The sequence below is a fragment of the Volvox carteri genome, assembly GCF_000143455.1.
Source record: "Volvox carteri f. nagariensis unplaced genomic scaffold VOLCAscaffold_46, whole genome shotgun sequence".
NCBI lineage: Eukaryota > Viridiplantae > Chlorophyta > Chlorophyceae > Chlamydomonadales > Volvocaceae > Volvox > Volvox carteri.
Window position 1 is genome coordinate 894,282 of NW_003307589.1, and position 17,355 is coordinate 911,636.

The 17,355-nt window shown below is 58.5% G+C and overlaps 3 protein-coding genes across 3 annotated transcripts in view; 1 reads left to right on the top strand and 2 right to left on the bottom strand.

The window, feature by feature from the left end:
* Positions 1 to 1,813, top strand: part of VOLCADRAFT_95757 (uncharacterized protein) — a gene marked incomplete at both ends in the record, with an annotated part of 5,897 nt that extends 4,084 nt beyond the window's left edge. Inside the window, 3 exons of the mRNA XM_002954813.1 lie at positions 683 to 755; positions 1,053 to 1,117; positions 1,513 to 1,813. Of these exons, the coding sequence (XP_002954859.1) occupies positions 683 to 755; positions 1,053 to 1,117; positions 1,513 to 1,813 (439 nt within the window). The remainder of the gene's footprint in view (positions 1 to 682; positions 756 to 1,052; positions 1,118 to 1,512) is intronic.
* Positions 1,814 to 5,040: 3,227 nt separating this feature from the next.
* Positions 5,041 to 13,034, bottom strand: VOLCADRAFT_95758 (uncharacterized protein; the record flags this gene model as incomplete). The annotated part of the gene is made up of 12 exons (XM_002954864.1): positions 5,041 to 5,334; positions 6,019 to 6,264; positions 6,815 to 6,871; positions 7,149 to 7,565; positions 7,901 to 8,125; positions 8,384 to 10,755; positions 11,060 to 11,065; positions 11,438 to 11,612; positions 11,681 to 11,788; positions 12,024 to 12,140; positions 12,750 to 12,838; positions 13,016 to 13,034. 12 exons carry the CDS (start codon positions 13,032 to 13,034, stop codon positions 5,041 to 5,043), a joined length of 4,125 nt encoding a protein of 1,374 aa, XP_002954910.1.
* Positions 13,035 to 16,161: 3,127 nt separating this feature from the next.
* VOLCADRAFT_95759 (uncharacterized protein) lies at positions 16,162 to 16,683 on the bottom strand (the record flags this gene model as incomplete). Its single annotated transcript, XM_002954865.1, has 1 exon — positions 16,162 to 16,683. One exon carries the CDS (start codon positions 16,681 to 16,683, stop codon positions 16,162 to 16,164), a length of 522 nt encoding a protein of 173 aa, XP_002954911.1.
* Positions 16,684 to 17,355: the final 672 nt, after the last annotated feature.

Below are 17,355 nucleotides of genomic sequence, written 5' to 3' on the forward strand. Positions count from 1 at the left end.
CAGGGGTAGGGGTAGGGGTAGGGCCACCACGGACCGATGAGCGGCAATAGCAACCGATGCACTGGGCAGCAGCAACAGTAGCCACTGCTGCTACTGCTGCTGTTGCTGTTGTTGCTCGCATCACATGGAGCTGGATCTTAGGTGTTCACCCGGGGGGAGGGCCGGATGGAGGAGGACCCTCCCCCTCTAGAGGGCTGCGAAGGATCTAGAACAGCGGACACGGGGCGCGACTCCTGGATAGGGGACCGTAGCACTGCCAAATATGCCCCGGGGGGGCCCCCAGGGGTGGTCCCCTCCCTCCTACCATTCCCCTTTGTGTTGGAGCGTCATGGGCATGCATGCGGTATATGGGTGCACATGTGTGTACATGCTTCAGTAATGGCTACACGGGCGCTGAGGCAGGTAGATGTGATGAGAGGTTGAGACAGGGGCCGAGACTGCAACCCCGTCTGTCTCTGGCGTTTGTATCTTTCTGTGTGCCTGTGTGCGTGTTTCATAGCCGTTTGCATGTCATCTGTAAGAAGGTGATGGGACACCTTCCTTGCCTTGCCCCGCGCCTTGCCTTCCATCCTGGCTCATGCGTTCGCCACCACGATCACTGCCATCATCGTCATCATCATCGCCATCATCATCGTCACCATCATCATCATCACCATACCCGAAAACACTATCCGGCTGACAGGAAAATTTTCGGGGAGGGCCCCGAAAGGTTACTCAGAGGGTTTCGGACACGGCCGAAATTTTTGGGAACCCTGGTGAAGAACCCTGACCATCATCACCATCATCATCACCGTCATCATCACGACGTGCATCATGTGGTCGTTGGCTCTCACTGCGCGGCCCTCTGCCTGGGGTGCTCTGGCTCCTCTGGGGTTGCACCCTCGTCATTGGTATTCCATTTCCCCCGTTCCCTTCCCCCGTTCCCCACCTTTCCGGGCGTTGCCTTTCCTACCGCCTCATTCGGCGTTCGCGTCCCACTGGTGAGTCCCACTCAGTTCTTAAACCCCCCTCCTACCCTCTCCCCCTCGTACCCCCTCCTACCCGCTCTCCAGGTGGCCGTCTACAAGGGCACCCTCCCGGGCTGCCCGCATGCCTACGACCTGGACGACCATCACCGGTAGGGGGGTGAGGGGGAGAGCAGTCGTTCCCGGGACAGGGACACAGCACTGCCGATTAAGCAGCAAGAAAGGGAAGGGGAGGAGGAGGCGAGGTCGGTGAAGCCGTGCTTTCGTTTGGAAGCACTGCTCGGGGTGTAGCCTGAGAGTGTGTGTGTGTGTGAGTGTATGGACACGTATATATAGGTGTATGTCTGTATGTGCCACGGCAACATGACGACAGCAGGCGGCCACCTGCCGCCCACTCCGGGGCCATTTGCGAACGCGTTTCTAGAGTCTTGTTCGGGTTTGCAGCTCTCCGCTAACCCCCCCGACCTCCACCATCCCTTTTCGAGGGAGGGTTCTCCTCCTTCCCCTCCATTTCCCAATTCCGCTCGTCCTCCCCCTCCACCTCCAGGCCCCCTGGCCTGCGGTTTAAATTTGTTTCATTCATTACGGTTCCGTCCTCGCTCCTGCCCTGCCCTGCCCCATTGCTATGTCGGCCTCCGCCTCCAAGTTTCGTCACCAACAAGCCGATGTTGGTGTGCGGCAACACCGCCTCCATGGTCGGGGAGACCTGGCTGCGACCCCACTTCACGGTCATTGGCGACCGGGCGGTGCACTTCGGGCAGTTCGACTGCAGCGGCCCCAAGGTGACGGCAGCCTCGCCAGCCACCAGCGGGTTGACAGGCGCCTGCGCGGGCGGGGCCTGCTGCTGAGAGCGGGGTCCAGCGGGGTCCAGCGGGCAGAGCGGTTGGAGATTTAGAGGATTAAACCAATAAAAAAGGATTTTTAAGACGATTTGGGAAAGCTATATTGGAAGATTGTTGTGATAACAAAAAGGGTTGAGGGTTGAGCGGGGTCTGTTTTGGTGAGCACAGTTGCAGGGCCAGGCCCCGTTTCGGCAAGTGGTTGTGTTGTGTGGTTGTTTTGTTGGCAGCTGTGCTGAGTGGTAGGTAGATGTAGTAGTGCAGCAACGACAAATTTGTTAGTTTTGAGTATTGGCTCGACAAGGCGCGCCTCGTAGCACTGCATCATTCCAGACCTGTCGGGTGATGCCTTCTGGGGTGATTCGCTCAGGTTGCGGCAGGGGCTGGCTTGTGCACTGTGTGTAGGCGCTTTGGCAGAGGCCCTGTTTGCGCGGCTCCAGGAACTGTTTGGCTTTTAGTATTTTGAGTGCAGTTATAGGAGGTTTGGCATGCATGAGCATTCTTCGCCTACAACCACCCCCGACAACTAATGCACCCATCCGCGACAACAAACATCCTCGGTGACAACTTAGCTTGCAGAGCGAGGTTGATTGGATTTCTGGGGGTGTTATTAAACGCAAAAGCAGCATCGGGTGTGTCATGTGCATCATGGGCAAATGCTGTTCACACACCTCAGGAATTTGTATGTATACATACAAATGAGCCTGTACGCGTCGTTCACTATCTTCTATGCTTCTTCTAGATGGGTGCTTGGCCGCTTTCACCTTTCAAGATTGCCAGGCCAACATGACAAGTCTCGACGCCGACGCAAAACCCTTTTAAACGCTGAGGGAAACCGACTGGACACTCGGGCTTCTTCACGCTACAACAGCGCCGATTTACTGCCGCCATCATCACACCTTCAGAACACACACTCGCGCGTGTTTTACCACTTTAAGTGGATGGCGCAGCCAACTCGTGGAAAGCCGTGTATCACAGGAGCCAATCAAGAGAACACATGGGGGAGGAGGAGGATCCTTTGGTACGTGCTTTAAGGGGCTTAGATGATGTTCTCTCACACCACGTGGCTCGCAGCCCAGCCAAACCGCTGTTATCCAACGGTCGCAGGTTGCGTCGTTGGCCGTCCTCCTGCTGCTGCTGACCCTTCCGTCAGCATAATCATGAACAAAACGCAGTGTACGGAAACACTTCCTCGATCTTGATCACTGCGGAGTATGTCGTACACTAGACCCTCCATACGTGACTGATCAGCACAGCTAATCACGGCACATCACGGCACTCTGCATCCTTACGCTTGCAAGCAAACACAGTTTTCATGCCACACTCGCCCTAATGTAAAAGCTTGAGAAGGTGAAGCCGGCTCGGTTCAACATATGCGCAAGCGTCGACATCATGGATGCGCGGCATTCCCTGATATGTACGGCCGCATATGTGTGCACATCGACACAGGCGAGAAATCACCGCCGTCGTCACCTTCCACCAGTTTCACCTGTTTTGGAGTTCACTAGCGTAGACTCCCGTGGGTTTGACTAGACATCTGATATGCGTGGGATCCATGCCATTTAAACCGAAGCGCAGCAAGCTCAGATCTAGACTCCCTGAGAGAGCGGTTTTTTTGACGGTAGCGTATAGAAAGATACATGCCGTGATATCGGCCTCGAAAGAGAGCGCCACACATTTGCGAATAGCATACCACATGAAAAGTATGAAAATGAGCATCTCATTTCCCAGGCAAGTGCACCCTTGAAGGTTGTTGCCCACCTCGCGGCCCTACGATAGGCCTGAGGGCCGCACAACAACGCACGTGTTGAGTCGTCTTGTTGCCAGTCCTACGGGGTCCTGCCTACCTCTGCTTCGTTGTACGGTATACGGCAGCAGTACACCATCAACCATGGATACCCCGTACACCTGAATGCATCCGTTAGTCCGTTCATCCAGCTGTTCGACACAACGACCAGCAAGCAGTTATGTTTTGTACGACAGTATGCGACAACGCGCAACAGCTCAACCTCTATATCTCAGCACGTACACCCCTACAACCACTACACTACAATAACCTACATGTCTGTATTGCTAATTGTATTCGCCAATCATCCGTAATTGACCGGTCAGTATAATCATCCGTGCTTCCAAATGCAAATGCATTTGCCACAGTCAGATTTCCCGCCGCACTAATCTTGTCGTGCTTCCATCGAAAACAAACGGGCATTACACAAACAATGTTGCTGCTGCTGCAGCTGCTATTAGTAACAGCAACAGCAACAGCTTAAATAACCCATCGCCCTCAAACCAACGACCTGGCATCCGTTGAAAATAGTGGATGGAACAAATCCTACTCGACACACGCACAAAGAAAAGTACGACAGTTCTAGGATAGCAAATCACCTCCCATGCCTTCTACTACCTACCTACCTACCTACCCGACCATCAGGATTGTAGAAAAGCCAAACTAAATCCAAGAGGCGCAAGGATGAAGAACAACAACAACAAGCAGATCCCGGCATGCAATATTGTGGAAGTCAACGATTCGAACCTCACCCTTTACAAAAACTTTTACTTACATCGGTACTGTTCGCATCTATTTCAGATTGGATGTACGGCCCGTACGGCGTAACAAGTACGGCAGCGGGGACGCTGACCAACCACAAGGAACTTTCCGCCGCGCGCCACCATGCATTCCAAGGATGCAAAAGTACGTGTATCATAATCACACATACACCGAAAGAAATCAAATGCGCATCCGTTCAAAATTGCATGCATAAGTTCATGTACGCCAAGAAGCAATAATTCTTAATATGCTTTCAATGTTAATCATGTTGTGCATCCGTTTGAAGGTATCAATAAACAGGAGTTCAAAATGTCAACCTCACCCTCAACCTGCGCATCCGTTCGATGGCCAATCCAAGCATATGGCTACGCTGCATGTACGGCAGCAGCCGCACCAACCTTTTTTATTCATCTCGCTTATGCGCGTATCTTATCTTTGACCGATACATTTCTAGAGGGGTGGACAGCAGCAGTCGACGTCTACTTTGCCTAGCAGCACTCAATCACCCGCAGCAATACGGGTGCATCTCCCGAAAGCGCCATCATCTCTATCAACCCAAGTAACGGCCCTCAAACTCCCAAAGCCTTGGGGCGACGGCTCTACGACGGATGATGGCGACGGAGCAAAGCTCCCCCCGTACAAGAGCACAGAACTCGGGGGAGTGAAAGCGGTGCATGTCGTACAAAACCTAGTCAGCGTCGTACTCGCTTGTAACGTAACCCGTGTCGCCCATCCAGTTCACCGACGCTTCCGAACCCTCCGATTTGGCTCCGGAATCGTCGCTATCGCTGTACGTCACGTAGCCATTACGGCTCGACACCTTGGCGGCGGCGGTGTACGGCAACGTGACGGTGCGTAGCAGCTGCCCCGTCGCTGCGCTGCGCCACACGCGAACCGCCGTACCGTCCGTACCGCTTATCTCCAGGGACGTCAAGCAGCTCATGTGTGCCAGGTGCTCCTCGACCTTCTCCGTGAGCGCCACCTGCGCGGACCGGGGCGGACCGGGGCGGACCGGGGCGGACCGGGGCAGACCGGGGCGGACCGGGGCGGACACGTCAGCAAGTAGAGCAGTACCGCAACGTCCAACGGTACAACATTTTCCAACAGCTGCCGCAGCGGCAGTAGCACCCGGAGGACACCCACTCGCATCACCGCATATAGAAGCTTTCAAAGCCTCACATGCTCGATTGTCAAGCCATACACACATACGTACATACATATGGCACCGCCCCGGGTTCAAGTCCGCCTGCCGGCTACTCGGGTGTTAAAGGAGTGGTGAAATGGGAGGTGGGCCCTCAATCATATGGATAATGGACGCGATATAATCAACTTGCGAGCTAATCCGGAACTAAGTTGATGCGCCGTTGATCCGCTATTTGGTCGGCGATTTGATCCGCGATTTGGTTGGATGCTGGTGGTGAGTTGCCGAACCATTTTGAAGTCGGATGGGGTGACGGATTAGGGTGCCCCTCTAGCAGGGGAGAGCAGGGACTGCCCCGGGAAAGGGGGCCGCTGGCGAAGTTTCACCACCCTGTAACAACATACATACACACCTTTCCGCTTTTTCCGACACCTGCCGTAAGTACCGCATCCATAAATGCCACCATCTCGCATGCAGGCCCTGCCGTATAATACATAAACACAACGCCGTACAACTAGAGCTCACCTTGCCATGATAGCTGAGATGCTGCAGTTGCGGCCAGTTGGCCGCCATCATGGCGAGGCTATCGTTTGTGAGGACGCACAGGTTGGCCGCCGACAGCACCGGGTTGTTCCAGGCTCGGTAGCTGAACGACTCCAGGGTATGTACACCCGACAGCCCCGTCCAGCCGTCCGGATCGCGAGTACGGATGTCCACTTGGTCCATCCGGATGCAACGCAGCTGACCTAGCCGACCTATCAACTCCAAGTGCTCGTCGTACAACATGCACGCCGTCAGCGTCAGGCCGTGCAGGACACGGCTCAAGCCGCCACCGCTGCGGCCCCCGCCGCTGGCAATGGCAGCAGCAGCAGCAGCAGTAGCAGCAGCAGCAGCCGGCTGAGCTGCTGGGGGAGCCGCACCGCGCCTCCGCCTCCTGTCACTGCCGCTGTCACTGCCGCTGCCACTACCGCCGCCGCCGCCGCTGCCATTGCCACCGCCACCGGCGGCAGCGGGGCAGGCCGCCGCCAGCACTTCTAACATCGCCGCCAGCTGCGGCGGCGGCACGTCCAGCAGCTCCATGGAGAAGTTGTCCAGGAGCGGCAGCGCCGCCACCCCGCTGAGCAGCTCTGTCTCGAAGGTGCAGGCTACCTGTTTTGGCAAGTGAAGAAGCGCATTTTAGTGCAGAGCGCACCCTGCTGATCAGACCATGAAAACACACACACTCGTTTTCACCACCACCACCACCACCACCACATCAGCAGCAGCATCCGCCAAACAGCCTCAGCTGAGTCAACGAGATCATCAGAGCACAAGGACCAACCTGGTGGAGAGAACGAGAGATAGATGGAGGGATACCGCGACAGCGAGTAGAGAGACGCTGCGGGTAGAAGGGTGAGGCTAAGAGTGCGGGGAGGACTGCAACACACACGCGCGCACGCATCAACCCTCCCTCTCTCCCTCCCTCTCTCGTTATCAGGAACTGCCAACTGCCACCACTGCCACCAAACCCGTCCCACGCCTCGAGCTTCGTTTCGGACAAAACGAGAGGGTCCCACGGGTGCTGATTAAAAGCCCCGCCGCCCCACCGCCGGCTCCAATCCCCTGTCCTATCCGCCCCACCGCCCCACCACCACCCCGGGGGATTCTTGACCCACTTGTAGATGCAGGGACGTCAGGCGGCGGAATAACCCCAGCACAGGGCCCCAGGGCTGCCAGTACGGCAGGTTTGCCACGGCGGAAGGAGAGGACGACCGAGCCTTGATAGCAACTCCGTAGCCTGCAGAGGGCAATGGCTGCTTTTCCTGCTGCTGCTGCGGCGGCAGCGCCGGCGGCGGCGGCGGGGCCGGTGACGTCAGCACAGGCTGAACCTGGCGAACCACGGCCGCTCCGCCGCGTCCAACGCTGCTGAGGCCCCCCCCTGCTGCTGCTGCCGCTGCTGCTGCCGCCGCCACTAGACCTTGCACGGTCGACGGCTGTTGCGGCTGTTGCTGTTGTGGCGGCAAGTGCAGCGGCGGGCAGGTCACCCGACTGATGTCAAGGCTTCGCAACTCGGGAAGGCCCTCCGCGAGCACCTGGTGGCGGACATACATACATACGTTCGTACATACACACAAGTTGGTTATAGTTAGAAAAGCAGACAGGCGGACAGGCAGACAGACAGACAGACAGACAGATGAGGGCCTAGACACGTCAAGCCTCCAGGCCGTAAGTGACTCCCCCCGGGGTGTTTTCGTTGTCTCCGGATTCAAAATCCAAAAAAAAACGATTCCCAACCGTCGGCATCCCCCCTTTTTCGCCTTATAATCATCCATATAATCACCCCGTCGCCAGCACCTCCGCTCCCTCCGCGTGACATTCAAGCGTGGCAACCCCCTCATACAGCTCCCGCAAGAGCTAATCCGCCCACCTTGATGTGCGCTCCATGCACCGTGTTTCCCGACAGCGCGTCCGTGAGCGCCAGGTATGTAAGTCTGTTGAGCGCCGTCAGCGCCGCCAGCTGGTTGCCGCTGACGGGGTGTAGGTGATTGAGCGACAGAGAGGTCAGGGAGGTGCACCGCGCCACCACCGCCACGTGCTCGTTGCTGATGTGTGACCAAGCTTGTCGGGCAACTAGGGAGGCGTCGCCATCCACCTGTCAACGGAGGGCACGGGGGGCCCGCGGCGGCCACGTGGCACGAGCGGGGTGAGGGGTGAGGGGTGAGGACGGCGCTGTTGGGGGGGTGGGTCTGGGGTAGGAGGTAGGGGGGAGGTAGGGAGCCGTCCTCTCCTGACCGCCCTCAAAGGTGCCACATTTGCATGTATGTTTCCCTTTGCATGTATTTTGGTGGTACGCCACTTCAGATTGTGATGTACGACGCGGTACGACGTGGTGCGACATGTTACAGCGTACCTGCATGAACTTCGCTCCCCGCATGTCAAGGCACTGCAAGCTCCGAAGGGACGTTATCGCGTCCAAGTGCTGGGGATTGGGAAATCCTAGACCTGCAGCCAGTGTCAGCGACACCAGCTGGGACAGCCGGGACAGCAGCGGGGGCGTCCTTGCGACACAGGCCCCGGAGGCGGCGACAGGGGTTGGTAGATGCATCACACCAGCTGTGCCGCCGCCGCCGCCGCCGCCATAGTCTGCACAGCGCCCATGCCATCCTGCCGAAGCTGTCGCTGCGCCGCCTCCGACGGCTGCGGCGGCGGCAGTAGCGGTTGCGGACGGGCCTGCGCCGGCGGGAATCATAGCGCCATCTCCACAAGCTCGGGCATCACCTATGGCGGTGACACCGGCACTAAACTCGGTACGTTGCGCCCGGCGTGCGCCAGCGGATGCCGCCACACCGCCGCCGCCACTGGCCCCGACGGAGGCAAGCTGTTTAGCAGCACCTCCGCCACCTTTGGCCGCAGCGGCAGCAGGAGTCGCCGCCGTGGCGGCTGCCGTACCCGCCGCTGCTTTCCCTTCCTGGGCTCCAGAACTGCCATGGGTGGCATGAACGGCATTGCCGCCGCTGTCGCCAGTGGTCTGTGTCCGTACGGGGATCACTGCATGCGCCGTGCAACCGCTGCCGTCAGCGTGCCGTGAGTGACTGCCATCGCCATTACCGCCGTCCCTGCTGACACCGTCGCCGCTGCCTCTGCCCCCACGGGTCGTTCCGCCGTCCGTGCCATCGTCGCCACGACTGTTCTTCTTGCGAATGATGACATCAGCCATCCCCGCCGTCTCTGCCATTGGAGTGGCAGCAGCTGCCGTTACCATCGTTGCAGCGGCAGCAACGGTATCCGTTGCTTTCGGTTGGTTTCGGTAGTTTGTTCCGCGAAGGCGCGCCCAAACAGCTGTCCGCAAGCCCGCATTGCCCAGAGGACATGTGCTGCACCACTCCTCCACCAGCACAAAGCCGCCGCCGTCAGCGCCGCCGCCGCCGCCGCCGCCACCACCACCACCATGTGTTCCCTCCCGGGGCTCCCCAGCGCTCACCCTGCCGGGGCCACTGTCCCCCGCACTAGCATCCGCCGTCATCGTCAACCCCCCCGCTACCCCCTCATCCACATTAGCCAGGTCCATAGATTCCACGGGGCCAGCGCCGCCGCGGCCGGCGAACCAGTCGCCAGCACTTAGAGGAGGATCTCTTCCGCTGCCGCGGCCGCTGCCAATCCCAACCTTTGAACCGGGCAAGCAGTAGCAGCAGCCATCCGCCTGTCCCGGAGTGCTGGGTACTCCACTGCCGCCACGCTCCGGAACCAGAGACCTGCTGCCAGGGAGGGCCCCGAAACCATCATCAGCCTCGTCTGCCACCGGACGCCGTCGTTCAACCGCCATTGCGACATTGCATGATGAATAGTGATGGTAGCAGCGATGGGATCCATCCCGATCTGGGTCAGATTCACCAGATCTAGATCCAGAACGAAATCCGCCAGCGGCTTCCTCAACGTGGCGGTGCGCTCTCAACGATCCTTGAAACGGTGCGCTGCAGGACGAGCCACGCGGATGTCCGTCTGCCGCCGCCATAGCCGCCACCGCAGCAGCGACAGCGACGGCCGGCGAGCAGCTGCCCACGGGTACGACACAAGGCTCCAACGCCGCGTCTGCATCCGCTTCTGCCGCCGTCACGCCGCGTCGGGGCTGTCGCTGCGCTGGCGGTTCCATCGTCACCGTCTGCGTCAGGCTGCTCTCGGCACCGACCTGGTACGGCACCGCTGCCGCCGCATCCGCTGCGGCGTTACTTGGGATGGTTCGCCAACGTCGCCAACGTCGTCGTCGGCCCTTTAACACACCATCGCAGGCGCCAACGCCAGCGCTGCACACCTCTGGGTTGGCGCCGCGGCTGGGGCCGTTAGGGGCGGTGATGGCGGCTTCGTCCTCCAATGCCTTGAGCGCATCAACCACCGTGAACATCTCCTCATCCTCACCATCACCATCACCGTCAGCGTCGGCGTCGGCGTCACCATCACCGTCAGCGTCAGGCGAGCTCGTAAACGGTATCCGGGGGCCGCAACGACAAGAGCCGACAGCAGTGGCCGCCGCCGCCGCCGCCGCCAGGGCCGTGTGCTGCTCAGCGCTGCTGTTCCCCCCCTGTAGCTGTAGCTGTAGTTGCTGCAAGGGCGGCTGTAACTTCCGCTGACGACGCTGATTACGTGGCTCGTTATTATTGACATTAAAGGCAGCTGCTTCCCAGGTTCCGACGGCTCCGGAACCCACCTCCAAAGATCTATACGTACCGTCCCGATTGCCGTCGCCAATTCCTGCGGGTCCTTCCGCAACAATCGTTGCTGCTGTTGCTGCGTGCAGTATGCGTGCCGGAGCAACTCCTGTGTCATCTGCTCCTCCTGCGGTTGCTGGTATTGTTGCTGCTGCTGCCTCATCCATTCCCAATGCTTCAGCTGCCGCGTCGGCGCTTGACGCGCGTTTGGACGTGCGCTGCAGCCGGTGCTGTGGCTGCGGCGGCGGCAGAGCTGGCGGCAGCGGCGGCGGCGGCGGCGGCGGCGGTGGCGGCGAGGCCATGAAAAGCGTGTATGGCGTGTGTCCGGACAGCGACAAAGACACAAGACGGCTAGACAGCAGCTGCTGCAGTGCGGCGCTCACCTCCGCCTAAAGAGGGGAAGGCACGCACACAAAATACAGAGGGATGTGGATTTGGGGAAGAATCTGAAGCTTCAGCACGACGAACCAAGGTATGGAAAGTTGGGGACAGTTTATTAGGAGTGGCCGTGCGGTTGCCCTAACCTGAAAAAGGCCCAAGCAGCTCGAGGGAAAATGCGACTCTTTCCTTGTACGGCGACAGTCACAGGCGTGGAGGAAGTATTAGCAGAGAAGGCTCAGCTGCTGACTTGGGGCGTTTTATTTCCATTCCGGCTTTTATCCGCCTCAAATTCGTCAAAACATGAGCACCGCGACCTTGGCGCTTGCCGATTCTGAAAAAAAAATGCCGTACCTGCAACCAGCGACCGCTGCCGACCTCACCGCCGCCGCCGGCCGCCGCCAGCGGCAGTGGCTCTGCAAAGTTTAGGCTGAGGTTGTCGTACGACGGAAACGCCGATGCCAGCTTGTCTGCCGCTTCCAGAAAGCTCCACACGACAATGCTGCTGCTGCCCACAGAGCTAGCGACGCCAGCTGCCTGCGAGTCGCTGGCCTCGGCCTGCATCCGTGTCGCCGCCGCCGCCGCCGCAGCGGCGGCAGCCGTTGCCGCCGCCACTGTCGACTGACGGTGAAGGTTGAAAACGCCAGCAAGTGAGTCCAGCTCCGGGCGCTGCACAGCGGCGGCGTGGCCACAGGACCCGTCGCCGCCAGCGGCCGCCGCTTCCGGAGCTGCACCTGGAGCCGGCAGCGCGCCAGCACAAGCAGCAGCGGCACTTCTGCAGCCGTTAGCTGCCGTACACGTGTACGGCTCCTGCAGGTGAGCTTGCCTCGTTGGGGGCCTGTCACTGGAGGCGGAGGCAAAGCCGCGGCCCGTCAACGCTGGCCGCTGGCATGGCAGCGCCGGGTTCTGTTCCCTTAGACCGGCTTGGAGGAGTCTCTGTGGGGCTCCCTGCTGGGGCGAGATCCGGACCTGAGGCAGCGTGTTCGGAGTGAATGGCGGCACCGTGCTGAGGCGGCCGTACCCCTCATCGGGTTGTGCTGCCGCCAGCCCCACGTCGGCTGCCTGATGTTGCCGCCGCTGGTGGTCCTGCGCGGGGTTTTCGGCGGCATCAGCAAGTGCAGCAGGTGCAGCAGGCGCTGCTGCTGCTGCTGCTGCTGCTGCTACTGCTGCTGCTGCTGCTGCTGCTGCTGCTGCTGCTCCGCCACGACCCGCGGGACGTCCCGCCGCCGTGCCCTTGCGTGTAGGGCGCTGTTGCTGCTGTGGCTGTTGCTGTTGTTGCGGCTGTTGCTGTTGTTGTTGTTGTTGTTGTTGCTGCTGCTGCTGCGCATCCCCAGGGGGATTGCCTGTAGGTTGCAGGCCCGAAGCTGGAACTGCGCTGCGGTCAGGAACTGTGAGGCGGACTGTGCGGACGGCAAGGCTGACGCCGCGACGCCAGTTCTGACAGACACACCTAAAGTTTCCCCAACTGTGAGGCCCTGCCCGCCGCGCAATCTCCTACAAGCACGCAGCATCGGCAACCCGGGATTTGTATCGCAGCGCTTTACGACACAATATGAGCAAAACCTAAACCATGTCATAATCGGAAGTAACAAAAACCACCTCAAAACCCAGGCACTCCAGGATACTGTGCAGGCCGGCAAACAGAAGCAGGCTGCACATGCGACCAACCATGCCGGCTGTCCGCCACTGGCTTACCTGGAGAAGTTCACTTGTGAGTGACGTTCCCCAGTCATATGATTTATTGAATAATCGTGGAGGATTCTTCGCGTTAACGCCCTCACGACCTGCATGGCGGGACGCAGGAGGAGTTCGCACGTTGTGCACTGCACACTCGCCGTCAAAGTTTGTGCGCTTAGCTGATTGCCACATCCTTAAAGCAAATGGCAATGTGCTCGTCCTTGCAAGCTGTCGGCAGCCTATAGGCCGGTCTCGCCATCCCAGCAGTGCTGCGACCCGCTCACCGCTGTTTGTTGTGTCCATTATCCCCTGTATCTTGCTCCATCCAATTGCGCGAAGCAAACCCCATCTACTGGCTAGGAAGAACGATTGCAACAAGCATGTGAAGCGTTTGCCTGGGGACTGAGCATGGCGGCCAGGCGCTTCTAGGGGTTACATTAAACAAGGATTATGCATTGGGAGAGCTCTGAGGGCGTCAACCTCCATTACACTGGAAGCCTTGAACTTCTGGCAGTATGTAAGGGATTTGGTGCGATACGCCTCCCTGGCCGACGCTGACCCTCCTGGCGGACGAGAAACAAGAACCCGATACGAAAGATACGCAGCAGATACGCGCCGTACAAACGCCACGCTGTCACTTTCGGTCCATTGCTCACAGCTGGCTATAAAGGGGACAACTCGCATGTTCATGTAGCGCGTTGTTTTTCTGCTTGATCGCTATACGATCCCGTGCTTGCACTTTACCAGGACATGCTAAGCACGCACACAGGCGTGAATATTTGATAGCACTATTGCATTAGGCATTGGTGTGTAAATTATGATGTTTTTTGTTTTGTGAGCGTTATGACCTTGTACGGCCTAAACGAGCGAAGGCGCTTACGGGCCTCCAACACCGTATACCAGTGTTTAATATTCTAAGAGGAGAGCCATGAATTACAACCAGTTCATGCAGTTGCGTTGGGCTTTCGGTTGGGTCATGTAACGGCCCTTGAACGTCCAATGGTGAGCTCAAGCTTATCATGAAGTCTGTTTCTAAGTTGCACCAGGTCTGCAGGGGAAGCCAACCGCAGAATGCATGGAACCATGGACCGCTCTTCTGTGCTCCAAATTGCGCTCTGTGCCACTAGTGCTGGAGTGGGGCATGCAGTTTGTGCAGACGCACCAAATTTAGCAAGTACACCTAGGCGTGTGAAAAGTTGGCCATGTTGGGTACATGCGCACTGACACCGGTTAGGAGTTATGACAGACATGACCGCCGTAAGACCGAGCGCAATAGAAGAGGGCATGGTGATAATCCTGCAGCTATTGTATGCGCCCGACTAGTGGCAGACGCCATGGGTATAAGTGGCGCCCAAACTCTGATGACGACAAACGAAGCAAGTGGCGCGTCACATGACTGTAGCTTCGACAAAGTATGTGCGTATGGGAGACGGCCAAGACCCCACTGACCCCCCTCTTACTGGGGGATTCATCATTGATTAGGACGCCGGCAGCAGCCGGGGCTTCCCGAGCCAAACAAGCAGGCCAAGTCCAGAAAATAGCTCCCCTACGCGCTTGATAACAACCGCTGTGCTCCTCTGTGCTGTGCGGTGCATTACTCCACCCCCGGGAGACGTGTGCACCCCGCTACCCCCGAAATCTTCCCAAACATATATACGGCAGTCCTACACACTTATCGTTGAAGGCTCTTCGCCATGCGGGCCTGAACAGGTGCACTAACGGGTTAAGGCTTGTGGTACTAATCCGCATTCTTGCCCTTAATTCAATCTAAGGGCAGCAGACTGGCTGGCCCTACCTTTTCGTGCTCGCAGTCCACAAACCAACAAAAATCCTCGCGTTGTGAATCATTTACCTTAATGTGGAAGGTAAATGATTTCCAGGAAGACACCGGGGGCGGTATATATAGTCCTTGACAGTTCCGAAAAGATGATGTTGACGCACAGGGCCTATAGCCTCGCACGCAGAAGACCGGGGCTCGGGGCACACATTCAAGGAGTGGCTTGCTGTTGTCATGTATAACCGTGACTAACGAACTTCTAAACTGTGCGACGACAGGGCATAACATTGATGGTATTGATAATTTTGGATTATCAAACCCGCTTTAATGACTTGCAAGATGCTCAACACGTAAAAAAAACAGTATGGATAGGCTTGTGGGCGCCATCTCGGGCGTCCTCAAGACGTCTAACGCAACGACCAGTCAGCCCGCAGCACAACATGGTGATAGGCAGTATCTTCGGCTTCCTTTGGAAAGCGCTCGAAAGTTACGTTGGTTCGAAAAGGCTGACGTGCAAGCATTGACGAAGTCACACTTCAGAGAAAAACGTGAACTGTTGGATACCTTAGCTATCCTTAGGAAGCTGCTCGTGCGCCATGGCTTGGACGAGGCGAAGCTCAACGCAGAAGTTGCTGCTCATCTACGCACAGCGCAGGAACTCGCGGAGGAACACGAAGGAGTTGCAAGTGTTTTGCTTGCAGCGCTGGAGCCCCATGTACAGCAGCTGCGATTTGAAAACGAGCGGTTGCAAGCCTTGATCCAGATGTAAGTCGCTTGCCTCCCGCGCGCACGGTTTGCGCAGCGCCTATTTCGTACCCCTTTATGACCGAATCTCCAAACCTCATCAGCTGAGGTTGCCCATTTGGGGTGTTCCGGTGTTGCCTGCGATGCTGTCCCAGGGGTCAGCTGGCAGCAGGAAATGGCATTCCCAGCCGCGCAGACGGAAGGGCGCCTGAGGCATCCAGCGCCGGCAGCGTGGGGGAAACCTCTCACATCAACCGCGCGGCAGGGCTCCGAGCTTTGACGTCGGCGACCCCGGTACCACGGCGCCTCGAGCATCTGGACCTTGCTCAGATCCGCTGCTGCGCCATCGCCCGCATGGTACGCCTAACTGCAGCTGCCAGCTGCAAGTCCTAAACATTGCACTGCAGTGCAAGCGGGTCTGGGAACCCTCTGCCATGTGTGACACCTGGTCGACACCCGCGTCGACCCCGGTCCCACCCACCCAAAACCTGCCATTGACAGGACCCAGAGGTGAAGCAGCAGCTGGTAGCTCTGGAGGCTCGCTGCGAAGAACACGCCAAGGAGGTTTCGGAGCTGAAAGCCGCGTTGGCGAAGCAGCAACATCAGCATGCGGCGGCGGGCGGCAGCCGGCGAAGGTGCGCAAGTGGGGCCAAGAAAATGCGAACTCTGGCAGGTTGCAAGACCATGGCCTTTGGGTCTGCTGGCGCGCGGCAGCGTCGTTGTGGGAGGACGTTCTCGTGCCCTCCTCGGGGCGCGGCGGGTCGGGACATTGGGCGGGTGGGTTGTTTGCGTCGGATAGTGGTGTATGTGCTTGCTTCTTCTTCTGAATAAGGGAGCAACATACCGCCCCTCCCGCGCTCCTAATACGCGAGCAACCCGGGCAGAGAATCAGGTGGCGTTTGGATACGGTCATGGACAGGCAGGCAGGGAAGGAGGCAGGGAAGGAGGCGGGGAAGGAGGCAGGGAAGGAGGCAGGGAAGGAGGCAGGGAAGGAGGCAGGGAAGGAGGCAGGGAAGGAGGCAGGGAAGGAGGCAGGGAAGGAGGCAGGAAAGGAGGCAGGGAAGGAGGCAGGGAAGGAGGCAGGGAAGGAGGCAGGGAAGGAGGCAGGGAAGGAGGCAGGGAAGGAGGCAGGGAAGGAGGCAGGGAAGGAGGCAGGGAAGGAGGCAGGAAAGGAGGCAGGGAAGGAGGCAGGGAAGGAGGCAGGGAAGGAGGCAGGGAAGGAGGCAGGGAAGGAGGCAGGGAAGGAGGCAGGGAAGGAGGCAGGGAAGGAGGCAGGGAAGGAGGCAGGGAAGGAGGCAGGGAAGGAGGCAGGGAAGGAGGCAGGGAAGGAGGCAGGGAAGGAGGCAGGGAAGGAGGCAGGGAAGGAGGCAGGGAAGGAGGTGCTTTCTGCTCATTACCACGATGCCGCGAAGTGTCTTCTCCATGGCGCATCCTGGGGCTCCTTACCTCTTACGTGGGCTACTAGCAGCAGCCGTAGCGACATCAGGGCAATCCAACCCAAAGATGGATGTAGTCCAACGTTCCGGTCCATCACCTCACCGCACCTCGTGTCACACACTTACAAGATCACGTACCATATCCGCACATGGCGCACCGTCTCTGTTGCCGCCGTAGTTGTGCTCACTGTTGCTCACTGCTGTAGCGGCGCGCACCTCAACTCTCGATTGAAGCGTTATGTCTTTTCTTGTGTCGCTTTTTCTTCTTGTTGTTGTATTTGCGTCGCTGTCGCTTCTTCCCGTCCGGCCTTATGTCTTTCCGCAGGGGTGCTGAGGCCACCGCGCCCATGCAGGACATGCTGTTGTCGCTACAGGAGGCGGCTCGTGAGGAGGCACGCAAGGCGGCACTGGCGGACGCGCGAGCCACCAGGCTGGAGGGCGAGCTGAAGGCGCTACAGGTAATGCGGGGACCGAGGCCCTGAGGTGCTGCTGGTGTTGGGCGCTTTACTCCGTGACGCTTTTCTGGTACGAGAAACGCTCCTCTGGTACGAGAACAAACATGTGTCACAAGAATGCTTTTTCATCCTGTGCGTTTTTTACAAGTCGTCATTGGTATGTTATTTATATGTTCGTGTTGCCGCCGATATTATATAACGGCGATACAACA